At 37.7% G+C, this 16,065-nt stretch overlaps 1 protein-coding gene across 9 annotated transcripts in view; it reads right to left on the reverse strand.

Moving 5' to 3' along the window:
* The window catches only part of CPQ (carboxypeptidase Q), a 575,285-nt gene that overhangs the window by 177,534 nt on the left and 381,686 nt on the right, over positions 1-16,065 (reverse strand). For all 9 annotated transcript variants that reach the window (XM_042254452.1, XM_042254454.1, XM_012184096.4 and 6 more), the window contains one exon: positions 14,836-14,947. In XM_042254452.1, the coding sequence (XP_042110386.1) occupies positions 14,836-14,947 (112 nt within the window). The remainder of the gene's footprint in view (positions 1-14,835; positions 14,948-16,065) is intronic.

The following is a 16,065-nucleotide window of genomic DNA, read 5'->3' on the forward strand; positions in this document are numbered from 1 at the left end:
CACATTAACAAATTGAAAAATAAAAGCCATATGATTATCTCAACAGATGCAGAGAAAGCCTTTGACAAAATTCAACATCCATTTATGATAAAAACTCTCCAGAAAGCAGGAATAGAAGGAACATACCTCAACATAATAAAAGCTGCTGCTGCTGCTGCTAAGTCACTTCAGTCGTGTCTGACTTAGTGCGACCCCATAGACGGCAGCCCACTAGGCTCTCCCATCCCTGGGGTTCTCCAGGCAAGAACACTGGAGTGGGTTGCCATTTCCTTCTCCAATGCATGAAAGTGAAAATGAAAGTGAAGTCACTCAGTCATGTCTGACTCTTAGTGACCCCATGGACTGCAGCCTACCAGGCTCCTCCATCCATGCGATTTTCCAGGCAAGAGTATTGGAGTGGGGTGCCATTGCCTTCTCCTAATAAAAGCTATATATGTTTAACTTCTTTTAAACTAAGGTTTGGAAACAAATATTTGAAATTGTTAACATTTATGAGATCTGGGTGGAGGATTGTTGGTGTTTATTATCTTATGTCAGTTTCCAAATATTTGAATTATTTGTTTAAAAATGAGGGGGCAAAGAAAAAAAGAAAAACATTAAGAAAAAGAAATAAGAGATTTTCTACTTTTGCAGAAATTGTAACCAGCTTCAGCTTTAGGCCCCTCATCTGTAAAAGGAATAATAGTAATTTCTACCTTCCAGACTCGGTGAGAACTGCATACCCCACACGTTGCTCAGAGCTTGGGACACAGTGCTCTAGCAAGCTAAATGCCATTATTATTTCATCCTGAAGTCAAGGAGCATCTCCTCTCTTCTTCACATCAATCTAAGGAGACCTGGATGAGAAATCTCACTTGATTCTCCTTCATTTACGTTCCTAAAGCAAGAATATCCACTGTTACTGTTGACTCTTAGAAAGAGGAATGTTATACATTTGTAATTAGTAAAATGATGCTACCATTATAAAACGCTGTAGGACATCACTGAAGCTTTTTCTTACTACCACCGCTTTAAGGTTGCCTTGTCTCCCTACCTCCCAAATCACTTCTCCACTGAAGCGCTCCGTTTGAATTCCAAGTCGGTGAGATGGCCACCATCAGTGGCAGCATCGCCATCTCAGTGTTCTTCAACATCTGTGGCATGGAGTTTTCATCTTTACAAGTCTGATAGATATGCATTTGCTTACATTGTGTTTGATTTATGTAACAGTCCTGCAAGCATATTGTCATCTATTTTCTTGCTAAGGAACTAAAGGCTATATCTAGCCTTTAGTCCAGTGTACCTTCCAGGCATAATGATATATACATCAAAGGGCTCTTTTGAGGATTGAAAAAGGTCATGTGATGTAACTGGTGCACAGGAAATATTCCTCATGTATTAATTCTCTCCTCTTTTCTCCTAGATGTTCAATTAATGTTTGCTGGTATGTTGTTTAATTTATGTCTGTTTATTATATTAATATTAAGTGAAAACATATGGGCCTCTTTTGATATATGTTTTCCATTTTTACCAAAAACTCATGTTTTATTAATTTAACCACTGGTTTCTTTTGCAACACATAAAGTTCAAAAATTCTGCTCTTTATTTTATTTGTGGCTAAAATGATACTCAAATGATTCCACCTAAAATTATTCAACTATAAAGGATGAATTCACACTTATATCTTTCATAAAAAGACTAATTCTAATTGCTGGTTTCAGTGTAGGTATGGAGGCATTTGATGAGCTCCTGTCAATTAATGTTCCCTGGAGTCAGTTCTCTGGTGTTCTCAGGATTTGGACTTAAGCCTCCTGCTTCTGGTTTTCAGTCTTATTTTTACAGTAGTCTCAACACTTCTCCTTCTATACAGCACTGTTGATAAGACATCTAGGTTAAAGATGAAAAGTTTCTCCACAATGAGGGTCACTCAGAGAGGTTCACAGAGTTACATGGAGAAGAGAAGAGGGAGAAGGGAGTTAGAGGTGAACCGAATGAGATAAGGTGGAATCAAAAGAAGAGAGAGCAAGCTAGCCAGTAATCACTTCCTTATGTGCACTCCTCAGTCTGGACCACACAGAGATGTTCATGGAGTTATACAGGGAAAAGAAGAGGGAGGAAGGAGACAGAGGTGCCCAGGAGGATAAAAGGGGGGAATCAAAAGGAGACAGACAGATCCAGCCAGTAATCAGTTCCCTAAGTGTTCTCCACCATCTGAAACACACAGAGATTCACAGAGTTGGGTAGAGAAGAGAATGGGGAGGGAGGAGACAGAGGCGACCTAGTGGAGAAAAAGGAGAGTCCAAAGGGGAGAGAGCAGTCAAGCCAGTAATCTCGCTCCCAAGTAAAAATGGGTACTGAAGATTGGGTTCTTAAAGGTACAAAATTGATAACAAATACCAAAAAGCAAAGATTCAAAAGCTTGGGGCTGGTCCACTGGGATGACCCAGAGGGATGGTATGGGGAGGGAGGTGGGAGGGGGTTCAGGATGGGGAACACCTGTACACCCATGGCAGATTCATGTTGATGTATGGCAAAACAAATACAATATTGTATAGTTATTAGCCTCCAATTAAAATAAATAAATTTTAAAAAGGAGTAATTCTAGTATGAATCACTTCATGAAATCTTCCCTTGTTCTAAAGTGCTGCCTGAAACAACTGAATATGGGATGGCTAAGTGGATATATGGTCTATGGTGATGAGAACAAAAATACAGCCTTTAAATCAGTTCCTGACATGTTTTCCTATACACATTAATCAAAGCCATAACTTGGAATACTTTCAATTACGGTTTAAATGTATTTCTTTTAAAAGATGCCATTATTACAGAGAAAGAACAATAATTCAAGCATCAGTGGTCATTTTCCTTAGTTTTCTATGCATGATGATCCTCTGAGAATGACCGGAAAGTGCAGGATTTTTTTATTATATTAAAAAGCAGAAATATTCTTGAGAATTTAGTTATAAGAGTAAGAACTAGATTTGATTCTTTGTTTTCCCCACTTTAAGTTTTTTCTATATTTCAATTTACTTTGTAGTAGATTATGTTGCTCTCAACAGCTATTTCCTGATTTTACTATTTTATTTTTCTTCAGGGATATTATACAGGGCTTCCCTGGTAGCTATTATAAGTCTTTGTAAATACGGTATTACTAGCTTAAGGATATTGGCAGAAAGCTAAAAGGACACAAAAAAAGATGGAGCTCTTTCCATTCCCATATGCTGTGCATGTTACTTTAATTCTGTGTCACATTTTTGAAGCATCTATTTAGTGCCCTTCTCTACAGCAATGAGGAGAGAATCAGCCTTATAGATTAGCCTTATATATGCTCATGGATGCGGGCTATCCTGGGGTGATGGTATGTGAATTGGGCTCATTGGAGCCAACTACTGTTCTTTCATTATGAGGCTTCTCTGCTTTAGGGATGACCCCAGCCAACCCCAACTGTGCAAAGAATACAGACATCAAGCCTTGAGAGACAAAGTCAATCCTAAGATTATACCCTCTGCTAGAATATCCACCTTTGCTTTGGCAATTAGCATCTAATAATCATAGTTATTATTACCGATGATCTAGTTGAGGGGGCAGATACTATCTAAATTATTTCAAATTATCCTCTAACAATTCAAGATAAGCTGTTACCATGGTAAGGAAGAGGAAATGGAGATTTAAAGGTTAAATAAATTTGTCCAACATAATACAGCTACTAAATAGCATAGAAGGATTTGAACCCTCAATACTCCAACAAGGAGGGTATATATCCATGCTGCCTCTCATTTGCCTACAGATTCTGAGTTATTTGTGGGTTAAGGAAGGAGGATTTCATGGGCTAAAAAGCCCATGGAATCTGGGTCACATGGTACAGTCTGGAGATGTTGAGGTCAAACAAGAACATGGACTGGGCATCAGTTCATTAGCAATGATTTATCCAATATGAGGATGGCATTAGCAGGATCACAAATAAGTAATCTTATAATAGTCAACTTAATTTAATACTTATCATTTCTGGCACACACCCAGTAGAAACTCTCCATCCCTAGAGCTTGATTTTGAGGATGTTCACAGGGTTGGTGGTGCCTAAAAATGAACTAAACTAAATCCTTATCTCCCAAGGTCCAAGCAGAGGTTCATAATATATTTCCTTGTTTCTTGGTCTGCAGACTTCTGTTTTTAGGCACACTTACTGGAATGGAATTCATTCTAAGCTCAGTAGACCTCAGCTTTCACAAAATGTAGCATTAAGCAGGATGCAGAGAAGTGTGTCGGCAAAGAACACAGCATCCTTGGAAACCCCAGCACTTCCTCTTTGGTATATTTAGCATAGAGAGGTAGAAGCTGGCTTGTCAGCTACATGGCAAATAAACTTTGCTTAGTAACTCCCAAACTCTGGTTTTCCAGGCTCTGTATAGCTGGAATCTCCCTGACTCTACTTTCCTGTGTCTCCATTCTATTCATCCCACAGCCTACCCAGTATCTTTAGAAGAAGTCAATCCCATGCTTAAAATCTTCAGTGGCTCCTACTGCCTAGAACACCAACTCCAAAGCTGAGCTTTGTGTCCAATGCCTTTTTACAAACTGACCCTAATTTCCCACCACTCCTCACTCACCTATTGCTCTAGATTTACAAAAGCGTCCTCCACTCCTCAAAACCATGGACTTTCCTGAGCTCTAATTTTGTCTTTTCTTCTCCTGTCTCCCACCCATTCAAGGCTTGACTCAAATCTCTGTCCATGTGAAGCTACCAGTTCCTGACTATGATCTCTTTGATGGAAGGATCTGTGTCCTATCCCTTTTATTTGTTGACCATGAAGTGGGTGTTCAACATTTACTACTGAAGGAGGAGATCTCCTTGTGAGCCAAGCTGTGCAACACTGTGATGACACTGTTTTAATGAGGTAGCCTCCATTTTTGAGACAGCCCTGCCCTGGGCTTATATGGATCCCATTCTTGAGTGGGAAGAAATCCACTCGGGTGCTAAGGATACCATTATTGTTTTTCCATAGCTGTTCTTCTCCAGGATAAATAGCAGCAACTTTCAAAGCTTCCATTTCCTTTACCAACACCACATTTCTTAGCTTTCTAAGGCATACAGGCCAAATCAAATTAGATGTGGGAGAAGCTGAGTATGCTCCAGAGGGGCCCCCCGAGACCCTTCCTCTCACAGCATTCATCTGCCACCCCTCCAGATTCTGTCAGACAGTGAGGAATTAGTCATTATGCTGAATGTCACTGGGCCAAGGTCTTGTCTATTTTTACAAAGAAATGGTATATTTTAGCTAACTGATAAAATAATAACAGCAATATTAATGTAGTCTAAGGCTTGAAAAGGACTACAGAGTCTCCCCTATCACATCCAAACTAAAAGGTAGGATACCTTCTAAGTGATTCATTTTTAATAAATCTTACTTTATCTCATGACACATTTGGAAGATCAATCTACACAGTTACATCTCTTTACACACACCAGTGGAAATGTTTATGTTATCTGAATGAGATATAAAGATGCAAAGTGTTTTACTGAGACTTATCAATGTGTTCAAACCTTAAGAAAAGTTCTCAGCAATTCCCAGCTGCAAAAATATGTATCCGCCACAAGTGTTAAGGTAAAGCCAGACATTACATAACCTGCCACTAGAGGAAATAACCAGCTGAATAAAAATGAGAGTACCATCCTCTAAAGATCATGAGAATGAGCCATAAATGTCCCCTTACTATAAATCTACTTTTAGATTTTACACAAAAAAGAGAAAAAGCAAGCAAATCCGTTTTTACTTCTTCCATTGTTCTAGGTATTTGCATCACTAAATATAATCATAAAATATCAAGACCAAAATTTGTTCAGAAAAAAAAGGCAAACAACCATCTGTACATTAAAATTCAAATTAATAAAGTGTAATGTTGGGGAAAACATTTTTTTCTAAGTTAATTTTTTTCCAAGTTAATGGAGAGTTCCAGAAGCAGACATATTATTTCCTAAAGGGATTGAGGTATAATAGGAAATCTTTCCCAGGGCTGTAAGTTTCCTAAATAATTGTGTTCACAAAATAATTGCAGAGGAACAGCATCTAGAATGGGAGGAGGGAATTTAAACATTGTGGAATGTTTTAAGATAAAAATTCCTCCTAGAAAAAATAAATCCTAACAAATTCTAATGTACTTGGAGCCACAGAAAAACCTGGCAGAGAGAGCCTTCAGCATATGTCAAACATTTCCAATAATACTACATTCATCTTAATAAAATAGGCTCAGATAGTACAGAAATAAAGTTATGTATTAGGTTAAATTTGCACTTGGGTGGGTACAAATGCTCTTCAAGACATAATAAAAGAATAATCTCCCCCATGCCAATTCAGGAACCATTACATGCTTATGTCTTGTCAATATTCTGGCAAACACAAGAGCCCAAAGACAACCCACAAAATCTAGAATGAAAATAAATCCACGGCCATTTGTACTCAGTTCCATGAACTGTACCTCAGCAAGCATTCTTGGATTCTTCCTCACTTCTGCCAACACTGGCAATGGCCCAGAGCAAGGCTTCCAAAGCACACTTGAGTCATGGAAGACTCTCCCAACAAATGTGTTTTAATGAATAATGAAATTACCAAGAGGGAGTTTCCCAAACTTATCTGACCATAAGAGAAGATTCTTTCCAATGGGCTCTTCTTTCTAGATGTGGGCTAGTCCTGAGCTGGCTTCAGGCTTTCTCTGTCACTGGCTCTACCCTTCAGGTGTCCCTCTCTTGGAAGTTTTTCATATCCCTAACTCAGATATTCTGGATTGAACTTCCTGAGGCTTTTCCAAGGGAGGCTTGACCAGGGCCTGCGAGAAGAAAACCCTTTTCCTCGATGGGTCCCCACCTCTAAGAGGCAACCTGCTGCATTAGAAATAATTCCATAAAGCTCTAACTACACCAAAGCCTTGGCATGCATTTGGCTGTGTATACTTCTGGGCCTGGAAGGCTTGGTGACTCATGTGTGATTCTTCCTACTTCATACCTCTGCTCTGTAGTTCCTGTTAGCAGACTATTTTTAGTGATGGCAATACCAAGAATTTTTTTTTTTTAAATTTTGAGGGTTTTTTTCCTTAATAAAGTAACACAGCTTCACTACTAAAAAATCTAATGGTATATATGTATAAGAGGTAAAAAGAGCATCTCTGGCAATTCTGCAAATCTTCCCTTCTCCCCACAGTCCCATGACTGTTAACTGTCAACAGTTTCCTCCTCATTTTTAACGATGCACAGCACTGGAAGCTCTATAATCTGCTGGGAATCCTTCATTGTGCCCCCTTTGCTTCAAGAATTTCTATTTATCTTTATAAAAGAAAGCTCAAATATCACCTTTGTGAAGGTGCCTTGACCCAGACAAGCCATGCTGGTCCCTTTCTTTACCAGCTGCCTGAAGTAATTTGCACATATTTCAGTTAAAGTGTTTATAACAATTTCATTGCAATTTTTAAACTAAATGTCTCTCTTACTTCAAAGACTTCAAGGATTGTGTCTCATTCCTCTTTGTTGCAAGGTATCTGGCACACTGACATTCAATCAGTATATTAAATATTTGTTGACTCAATGAAATATGAATAAAATATTTTCTAACACACAGACTTCAAACTCTATAAAAATTACAGTCAAGATACTCACATTAAAATTTCTCTAAAAAGATGTTTCACTTATATCCAACATTTCAACAACCAGGTAGTACTGTAATTTTTTCCCTTTGTTTAGGCCTGAAAATTAAAAATTCTAACTTAATGGAAAATGGTAAAGTTGGAAGAATTTGGGGATGGATGGTGGTCTATTATTCAAGTGCCAAATGAACATTTTGAAGCATAACTTCTTTGGCCATAGGCTTTGTCCACTGACACCAGAACATTCCAGGAAATGACATTTCAAATAAACATTGAGTTTCAAGTCCAGTAAACCACAAACACAAAAAAGTATTCAATAGCATTTCATAGCAAATAGCCTTCTGTTGACAGTTACTCAGAAATGACTGATTACATTTGCGAAGTACAAATATCTCTTCTGTTAGATTAATTGAATCTGGTTTTAGCTGATGACTTGGGCAAAAGAGTGAATCTATAAAAGTAGTAAGAGAAGAGACATGAAGAATGAATCTTAGAACAATATGCCTAAATATCAGAAAGTCCCACTAGACCAACACTTCAAATTAACAAGCCCCACTGAGGGACTTTGACATGCATTCTGCATGACATATTGTCCAAGGGACAGCAGCCAAAAGAAGTCTCACTTTTCTTGGAAAAACAGATTGCCATAGAGCTTTCATATTTCACCAACTAAATAGCCTGGACTCAATGTAATTAAGTAACATAATTATGAACCCATTTCTTGGCCTCTAGCCCAAAGTGCTAGCTCTCATTCAAGTAAATCAGTAATTTTCATCTAGAAGGCATCAGTCACATGTTAGACCTAGTTCTTCATATTAAAACACATAGGTAATCTATAAACAGAAATCAACAGTCTAATTTTAATTTTAAAATTAAAGAGTAAGACTCAGTAGGCGCAATTGCAGAATATGAGATGTAGTGTGGATTCTGGGCATTCAACTTAAGCAGAAAGTGGAAGCAGAAGATGACCAGGAGAAATTTAGACTCTTGAAAAATTACTATGAAAGTGGAAAACTGAAGAGGTCAATGGATTTCCATAATACAATGGACAGTGACTTTAACAGTAAATGAAAAGGATATTTAGGGATATCATAGCATCTGGCCCTAGAGTTACAATTAACATATTAAGTTAGGAGGCAGGGCAATCACTGAGCAGATGAGAGGTTTAAGACAAAAAAAAAAAAAAAAATCCCTTAAGTAAAAAATACAGTACTGTTAGATCATGCTTATTAAATAATAAAAGTTAATTTATTGAGTTTTGGGGATGGGTTAGGCTCTGTTTTAAGTACATTATATAAATAGATTATTTCATTTTCAGAGCAACCTTGTGAGATAGGAACTATTATTATTTCCATTTCACAGGTAAGAAAATAAGCACAGAAAGGGAAAGTAACTTACTGACGGCCACATGTTAGTGAGTTGCTGAGATGGGATTTGAACCCAGGCAGTCTGGCTCCATAGTGTTGTTTTAACAGTATAGCATGCTGTCTCTTAACACCTACTCAAAAGAAATGTTACTCTTTAGAGCTGTATTCATATATTTACATAGGTTTTCAGATATCTATAGAAGAGTTAAATCCTGAATTGAAGGAGACTTACTACTACTTTCAAAAGCAAATGAAGTCAGTGTAGTTTCAAAGCTGGAGAAAGATAATTCAATTCACCATTGCATGCTATTCATGCAACTGAATTCAACTCAATTAACAGTGATTTAGAGTCCCATGATGAAGGAAGTAAGATTCAAGCCTAGAAAAGACACTAATAGGAGATGGCAAGAGTGAACATTGACATTTTAGTAATCAGTGAACTAAAATGGATAGGAACGGGCAAATTTAACTCAGAATACCATTATGTCTACTACTGTGGGCAAGAATCCCTTAGAAGAAATGGAGTAGCCCTCATACTCAACAGAAGAGTCTGAAATGCAGTACTTGGGTGCAGTCTCAAAAACAATAGTATGATCTCAGTTCACTTCCAAGGCAAACTATTCAACATCACAGTGATCCAAGTCTATGCCTCCATCACTGACTGCAAAGAAGCTGAAGTTGAACAGTTCTATGAAGACCTACAAGACCTTCTACAACCAACACCAAAAAAAGATGTCCTTTTCATCATAGCAGATGGCAATGCAAAAGTAGGAAGTCACGAGATATCTGGAGTACCAAGCAAGTTTGGTTTTGGAGTACAAAATGAAGTAGGACAAAGGCTAACAGAGTTTTCCCAAAAGAACACACTGTTGTAGCAAACACTCTCTTCCAACTACACAAGGGATGACTCTATGCAGGAACATTATAAGATGGTCAATACCAAAATCAGATTGTTATATTCTTTGCAGCTGAAGATGGAGAAGCTCTATACAGTCAGCAAAAACAAAACCTGGAGCTGACTGTGGCTCAGAGCATGAGCTCCTTATTGCAAAATTCAGACTTAAACTGAAGAAAGTAGGGAAAACCACTAGGCCATTCAGGTATGACCAAAATCAAATCCCTTATAATTATACAGTGGAAGTAACAGATTCAAAGGATTAGATCTGATGGAGTGCCTGAAGAACCATGGATGGAGGTTCATAACATTGTACAGGGGCAGTGACCAAAATCATTTCAAAGAAAGAGAAAAGCAAGAAGGCAAAATTGTTTGAGGTGGCCTTACAAATAGCTGAGAAAAGAAGGGAAGCAAAAGGCAAAGGAGAAAGGGAAGGATATATCCAACTGAATTCAGAGTTCCAAAGAATAGCAAGGAGAGAGAAGAAAGCCTTTTTAAGTGAACAGTGCAAAGAGATAGAGGAAAACAGGAGAATGGGAAAGACTAGAGATTTCTTCAAGAAAATTAGACATACCAGGGAACATTTCATGTAAAGATGGGCACAATAAAGGACAGGAATGGTATGGACCTAACAGAAGCAGAAGAGATTAAGAAGAGGTGGCAAGAATACACAGCAGAATTATACAAAAAAGGTCTTAATGACCCAGATAACCGTGATGGTGTGGTCACCCACCTAGAGTCAGACATCCTGGTATGTGAGGTCAAGTGGGCATTAGAAAGTATTACTACAAAGTTAGTGGAGGTGATGGAATTCCAGCTGGGCTATTTCAAATCCTAAAAGACAGCTGCTCTGAAAGGGCTTCACTCATTATGCCAGGAAATTTGGAAAACTCAGCAGTGATCATAGGAAAAGGTCAGTTTTCATTCCAATCCCAAAGAAGGGCAATGCCAAAGAATGTCCAAACTACCATAAAATTGTGCTAATTTCACATGCTAGCAAGGTAATGCTAAAATACCTTCAAGCTAGGCTTCAACAGTACGTGAACTGAGAACTTCCAGATGTACAAGCTGGATTTAGAAAAGGCAGAGGAACCAGAGATAGAATTGCAAACATCCATTGGATCACAGAAAAAGCAAGAGAATTCCAGAAAAACATCTAATTCTGCTTCATTGACTATGCTAAAGCCTTTGACTGTGTGGCTCACAACAAATTGTGCAAAATTCTTAAACAGAAGAGAATACCAGACCACCTTATCTGCCTCCTGAGGAATCTGTATGCAAGTCAAGAAGCAACTGCTAGAATCCACCATGAAACAAAGGACTGGTTTAAAATTAGGAAAGGGGTACATCAAGGCTATATACTGTCACCTTGTTTATTTAGTTTATATGCAGAGTACATCATGAAAAATGTTGGGCTGGATAAATCACAAGCTGGAATCAAGAATGCAGGGAGAAATACCAAAATCTCAGATATGCAGATAATAACAGTCTAACGGCAGAAAGTGAAGAGGAAGTGACGAGCCTCTTAATGAAATTGAAAGAGGAGAGTGAAAAAGCTGGCTTAAAATTCAGCATTCAAAAAATTAATATCATAGCATCTGGTCCCATCACTTCATGGCAAATAGATGGAGAAAAATGGAAATAGTTGCAGCCTTTATTTTCTTGGGCTCCAAAATCACTGTAGATGGTGATTGTGGCCATGAAATTAAAAGATGCTTGCTCCTTGGAAGAAAAGCTATGACAAACCTAGACAGCATATTAAAAAGCAGAGACATCACTTTGCTGATGAAGGACCGCATAGTCAAAAGCTATAGCATTTCCAGTAGTCATGTACAGATGTAAGAGTTGGACCATAAAGAAGGCTGAGCGCTGAAGAACTGATGCTTTTGAAATGTAGTGCTGGAGAAGATTCTTGAGAGTCCCTTGGAGAGCAAGATTAAACCAGTCAATCCTTTTGGAAATCAACCCTGAATATTCAGTGTGAGGACAGATGCTGAAGCTCCAGTACTCTGGCCACCTGATGGGAAAAATTGTTTCACTAGAAAAGATCCTGATGCTGGGAAAGATTGAGGGAAGAAGGGGAAGGGAGAGACAGAGAATAAGGTGAGGTTGGATGGCATCACTGACTCAATGGACATGAATCTGAGCAAACTCCGGGAGATTGTGAGGGACAAGGAAAGACTGGCGTGCTGCAGTCCATGGAGTCACAAAGAGCATGACATGACTGAGTGGCTGTACAACAACAAGAGCAGGTAAAACACTCTGGAGGCTAACAGCTGAAGTGAGATGAAGAAAACAAATCCAGAGAGTCCAAATGACCTGCCCCAGGCCAAGAAAGCAGTCTGTGGCACAGAGTGACCTAAAAATCTAATGGAGATGGGTCTAGTTCTCTCTTTACACTACCATTGTGCCTCCAAGCTGGTTGGAACACACTGAATTAAAATTAACTTCCAATATAAATATCTATGCCCCATGGAGAGGAAAATTTTTGATAGTTGCCTGCCTCATCTCTCGAACCCACTTCATTCTGGGATGAAATTAAGGGCAGATAGCCAAGGGTATATTTTTTTTTAAGGAAGAAGAGGAAAGAATTTACATGTGGAGTTTCCCAGATCTCTGAAGGAATGCGTGTTTCTGTTTTTATTTGCTGGACAATTTATCTTTCAAATATTACCCAGTTCTAAAAGCAGACTTGATATTTTATATTTGTAACTATGTGTGTAGGTGCAAATGAATGTCTTCAATTATATTCTAAGGGTCTTAAGAACAGAGAGTATGTAATATGCTCAGCTTTCACAGAATGATTTCACATAGTAGGTGCTCAGTATGGTAATGATGTTTAAAGTATAAACAATATAAAGTTATTAATTAGTTCATTTAAGAAAAATGACCTGTGATTAAACCATATTGGAAAAGAATACAAAAGAAGAATGCATATATATGTATAACTGAGTCACTTTGTAGTACACCAGAGATGGGCACAACATTGTAAATAAACTATATTTCAATTAAAAAAAAGGCAATTATCTGCCCCCAAATAGCAATAATGCCAGGGTTGTGAGACACTGGTCTAATTAGAAGTAAAGAAATTGCACAGTCACCTTTCCATTTTTCCATTTTAAAACACAAGTAAGATATAAATCAAAATTATACACTAAAGATTTGCCCCAATCAAGACAATTTCAGTAGTCTATTGTTAAGATGAACAATTGTATACCTGTGGCCAATTCATGTTGAGGTATGGCAAAAACCATCACAATATTATCATTATTCTCCGATTAAAATAAATTAGTTAATAAAAAAAAACAGGGCTCAAGTCCCCCCAAAAAGATAAAAAATCATTTAAAGAGCTGATTTAGGGTTCAGTCCAGTTCAGTTCAGTCACTCAGTTGTGTCCGACTTTGTGACCCCATGAATCGCAGCACGCCAGGCCTCCCTGTCCATCACCAATTCCCAGAGTTCACTCAAACTCATGTCCATCGAGTTGGTGATGCCATCCAGACATCTCATCTTCTGTCGTCCCCTTCTCCTTCTGCCCCCAATCCCTCCCAGCATCAGAGTCTTTTCCAATGAGTCAACTCTTCGGATGAGGTGGCCAAAGTACTGGAGTACAGTACAAAGCTGTACAAAGTACAGCTTCAGCATCAGTCCTTCCAATGAATACTCAGGACTGATCTCCTTTAGGATGGACTGGTCGGATCTCCTTGCAGTCCAAGGGACTCTCAAGAGTCTTCTCCAACACCACAGTTCAAAAGCATCGATCTTCGGCACACTCAGCTTTCTTCACAGTCCAACTCTCACATCCAAACATGAATACTGGAAAAACCATAGCCTTGACTAGACGGACCTTTGTTGGCAAAGTAATATCTCTGCTTTTCAATATACTATTTAGGTTGGTCATAACTTTTCTTCCAAGGAGTAAGTGTCTTTTATTTTCATGGCTGCAAGCACCATCTGCAGTGATCTTGGAGCCCAGAAAAATAGTCAGCCACTGTTTCCACTGTTTCCCCATCTATTTGCCATGAAGTGATGGGACCAGATGCCATAATCTTAGTTTTCTTAATGTTGAGCCTTAAGCCAACTTTTTCAGTCTCCTCTTTCACTTTCAAGGGTTCATTAAAAGTCAGAGGCAAAGCTTAGATTTGAACACATGGGTATTTAAGTAAGCAATGGAATGCTTTCACCAAAGGGAGTGCTCTGATCTCTATGACATTTAAAACTCTACAGTCACAGTGGAAACATTCTGCTGATGAGGCATTTTCCAAACCACCACTAGTCTGATTCAGATATGGAACTGTCATTACAGATTGATTGTTTCTAACCTCACTTAAAATCCACCTCTTGACCAGCCCACAAAAAGCAAATGTATGTTTTTTGTTTGCAAATAGGGTCATCAAAATAAACTATTTTCACAATTAGTTCTTGCTTTGTATGCCTATCCATTTTCCCCCCATGTCTAGTTTAACCTGCAAGGTCCAGTTTTTCATGCTGGATTCCTCACTGTGGTGAAAAGAATCATTCCTCCAGGCCTACTTTGCTCGCCTTGACTCCAGATATGGAAGGATGAGTGCAGCAAAGCTATCCAAGCAGCTAGGTGATGTCTTTAAACAAGGAAAAGGAAGTGGGTGAGCTACTGATTTTTCTTTCCACTTGTTTATGGTTTCCTTACATAGTCTCTAGCTGATGCGGTTGCATTTGCTGCAGTTTTATTACCTTGTTCATTTTCCCCAGTGGCTGATTATATTTGATACTTTGGCTGTCTGGTGGACACTTGAATAAAAATTTCATTCTTTATGGGGACAAATTAGTTCTTTTCTGGGAATCAACTGACAAAAAACATACAGACCTCAGGAGCATCTTTGAACATTCCACAGCAACTAATCTGTTGAGCATTTTGTGTGTTGAGTTAAACATCACCACTGACAACCTCACACATTGGTTAACTACTTTCTAAATATTTACCAAGATCTTTAATAAGCGAGAGGGCTTCCCATGATATAAAGGCTCCACCACCATCATCCATGGCACCCTGCCCGACATCCCAGCTGTCCAGATGTCCACTGACCAGTACAACCTAGAACAAATAATAAAAAGAGAAATAAAAACCAAGCAGAAATGACATCAAAGAAGAAGCATTCACAGGCATTCCAAATACAGAAAAGAAGTTTTATATTTTTGTTTTCTATTTTTACTTTTTAAAAGAACTGTGTCATTGCTAATGGAAAACTTGGTATAGAGGTATTACATAAGGGGTATAAGGTCATCTTAATATGAATAAAACTTCTCATCTTGTACTTCTATTAATATAATTTTGAATGCTAAAGAAAAATTATTTATTACTGATGGATGTTTGACAAGTTTATTATATGGCTTGAAACCTAAATGACATGCAGATAGAGCTCAAAACTTCAACCATATTCTCAGTTGTCCCAAATTCTAGCAGACAAATAATAAACATGTGTTGAATTGAATTTAAATGAAAAAGCAAGAACAATTAATTTGTTTTTAATTATTGTGTTTGTGCATTATAAATCACTCTAGTGTTGAATAAATATGCCGGTATTACAAACTAGAGTCTAATTTAACAGAATAACTTTCAAGAAATATCTCAACTTACATGCTAAATAAATTTATAGATTATATTATAAATTTTACACCATCATAGATTTAAATTATTTTCTGAGAATCATTAATAATTATCACTAGAAAAATATAAAAATATCTCAGTAAAACTAAATTTCACAGATATATTTTAAACAAGTTAAAAACCAAATAAAATGATGCTGGGCTAACAGGATATCTACATGGAAATTATATATTGATCTCTGGATTATACAATATATGAATAGCAAGTCAGATGAATTACAAATTTAAATAAAGATGTTGGAGGAAAGCAGAAAAGAGCTTTGTCAACTTAGAGTATGCAAAGATTTCTTAAACTGGATAAGAAAAGTGCAAACTATAAAATGAAAAAATAATAAACTGGACTTTAAAAATATTAGGAATATTTGTTCATCAAAAGATCTCATTACAAGAGTGAAAAGGCAACCCACAGAGAAGAAAATATTTATAAAACATATTTTCAACAAAGTCCCATATTCTGATTATATAAAGAACCCCTATGAAACTGTAACTAAAAGGAGAGTGAAATGATAGAAAAATGGGAAAAAAAACTTGAACAGACAATTCTCA

Source organism: Ovis aries, chromosome 9 (genome assembly GCF_016772045.2).
Source record: "Ovis aries strain OAR_USU_Benz2616 breed Rambouillet chromosome 9, ARS-UI_Ramb_v3.0, whole genome shotgun sequence".
In the NCBI taxonomy this organism is placed as follows: domain Eukaryota; kingdom Metazoa; phylum Chordata; class Mammalia; order Artiodactyla; family Bovidae; genus Ovis; species Ovis aries.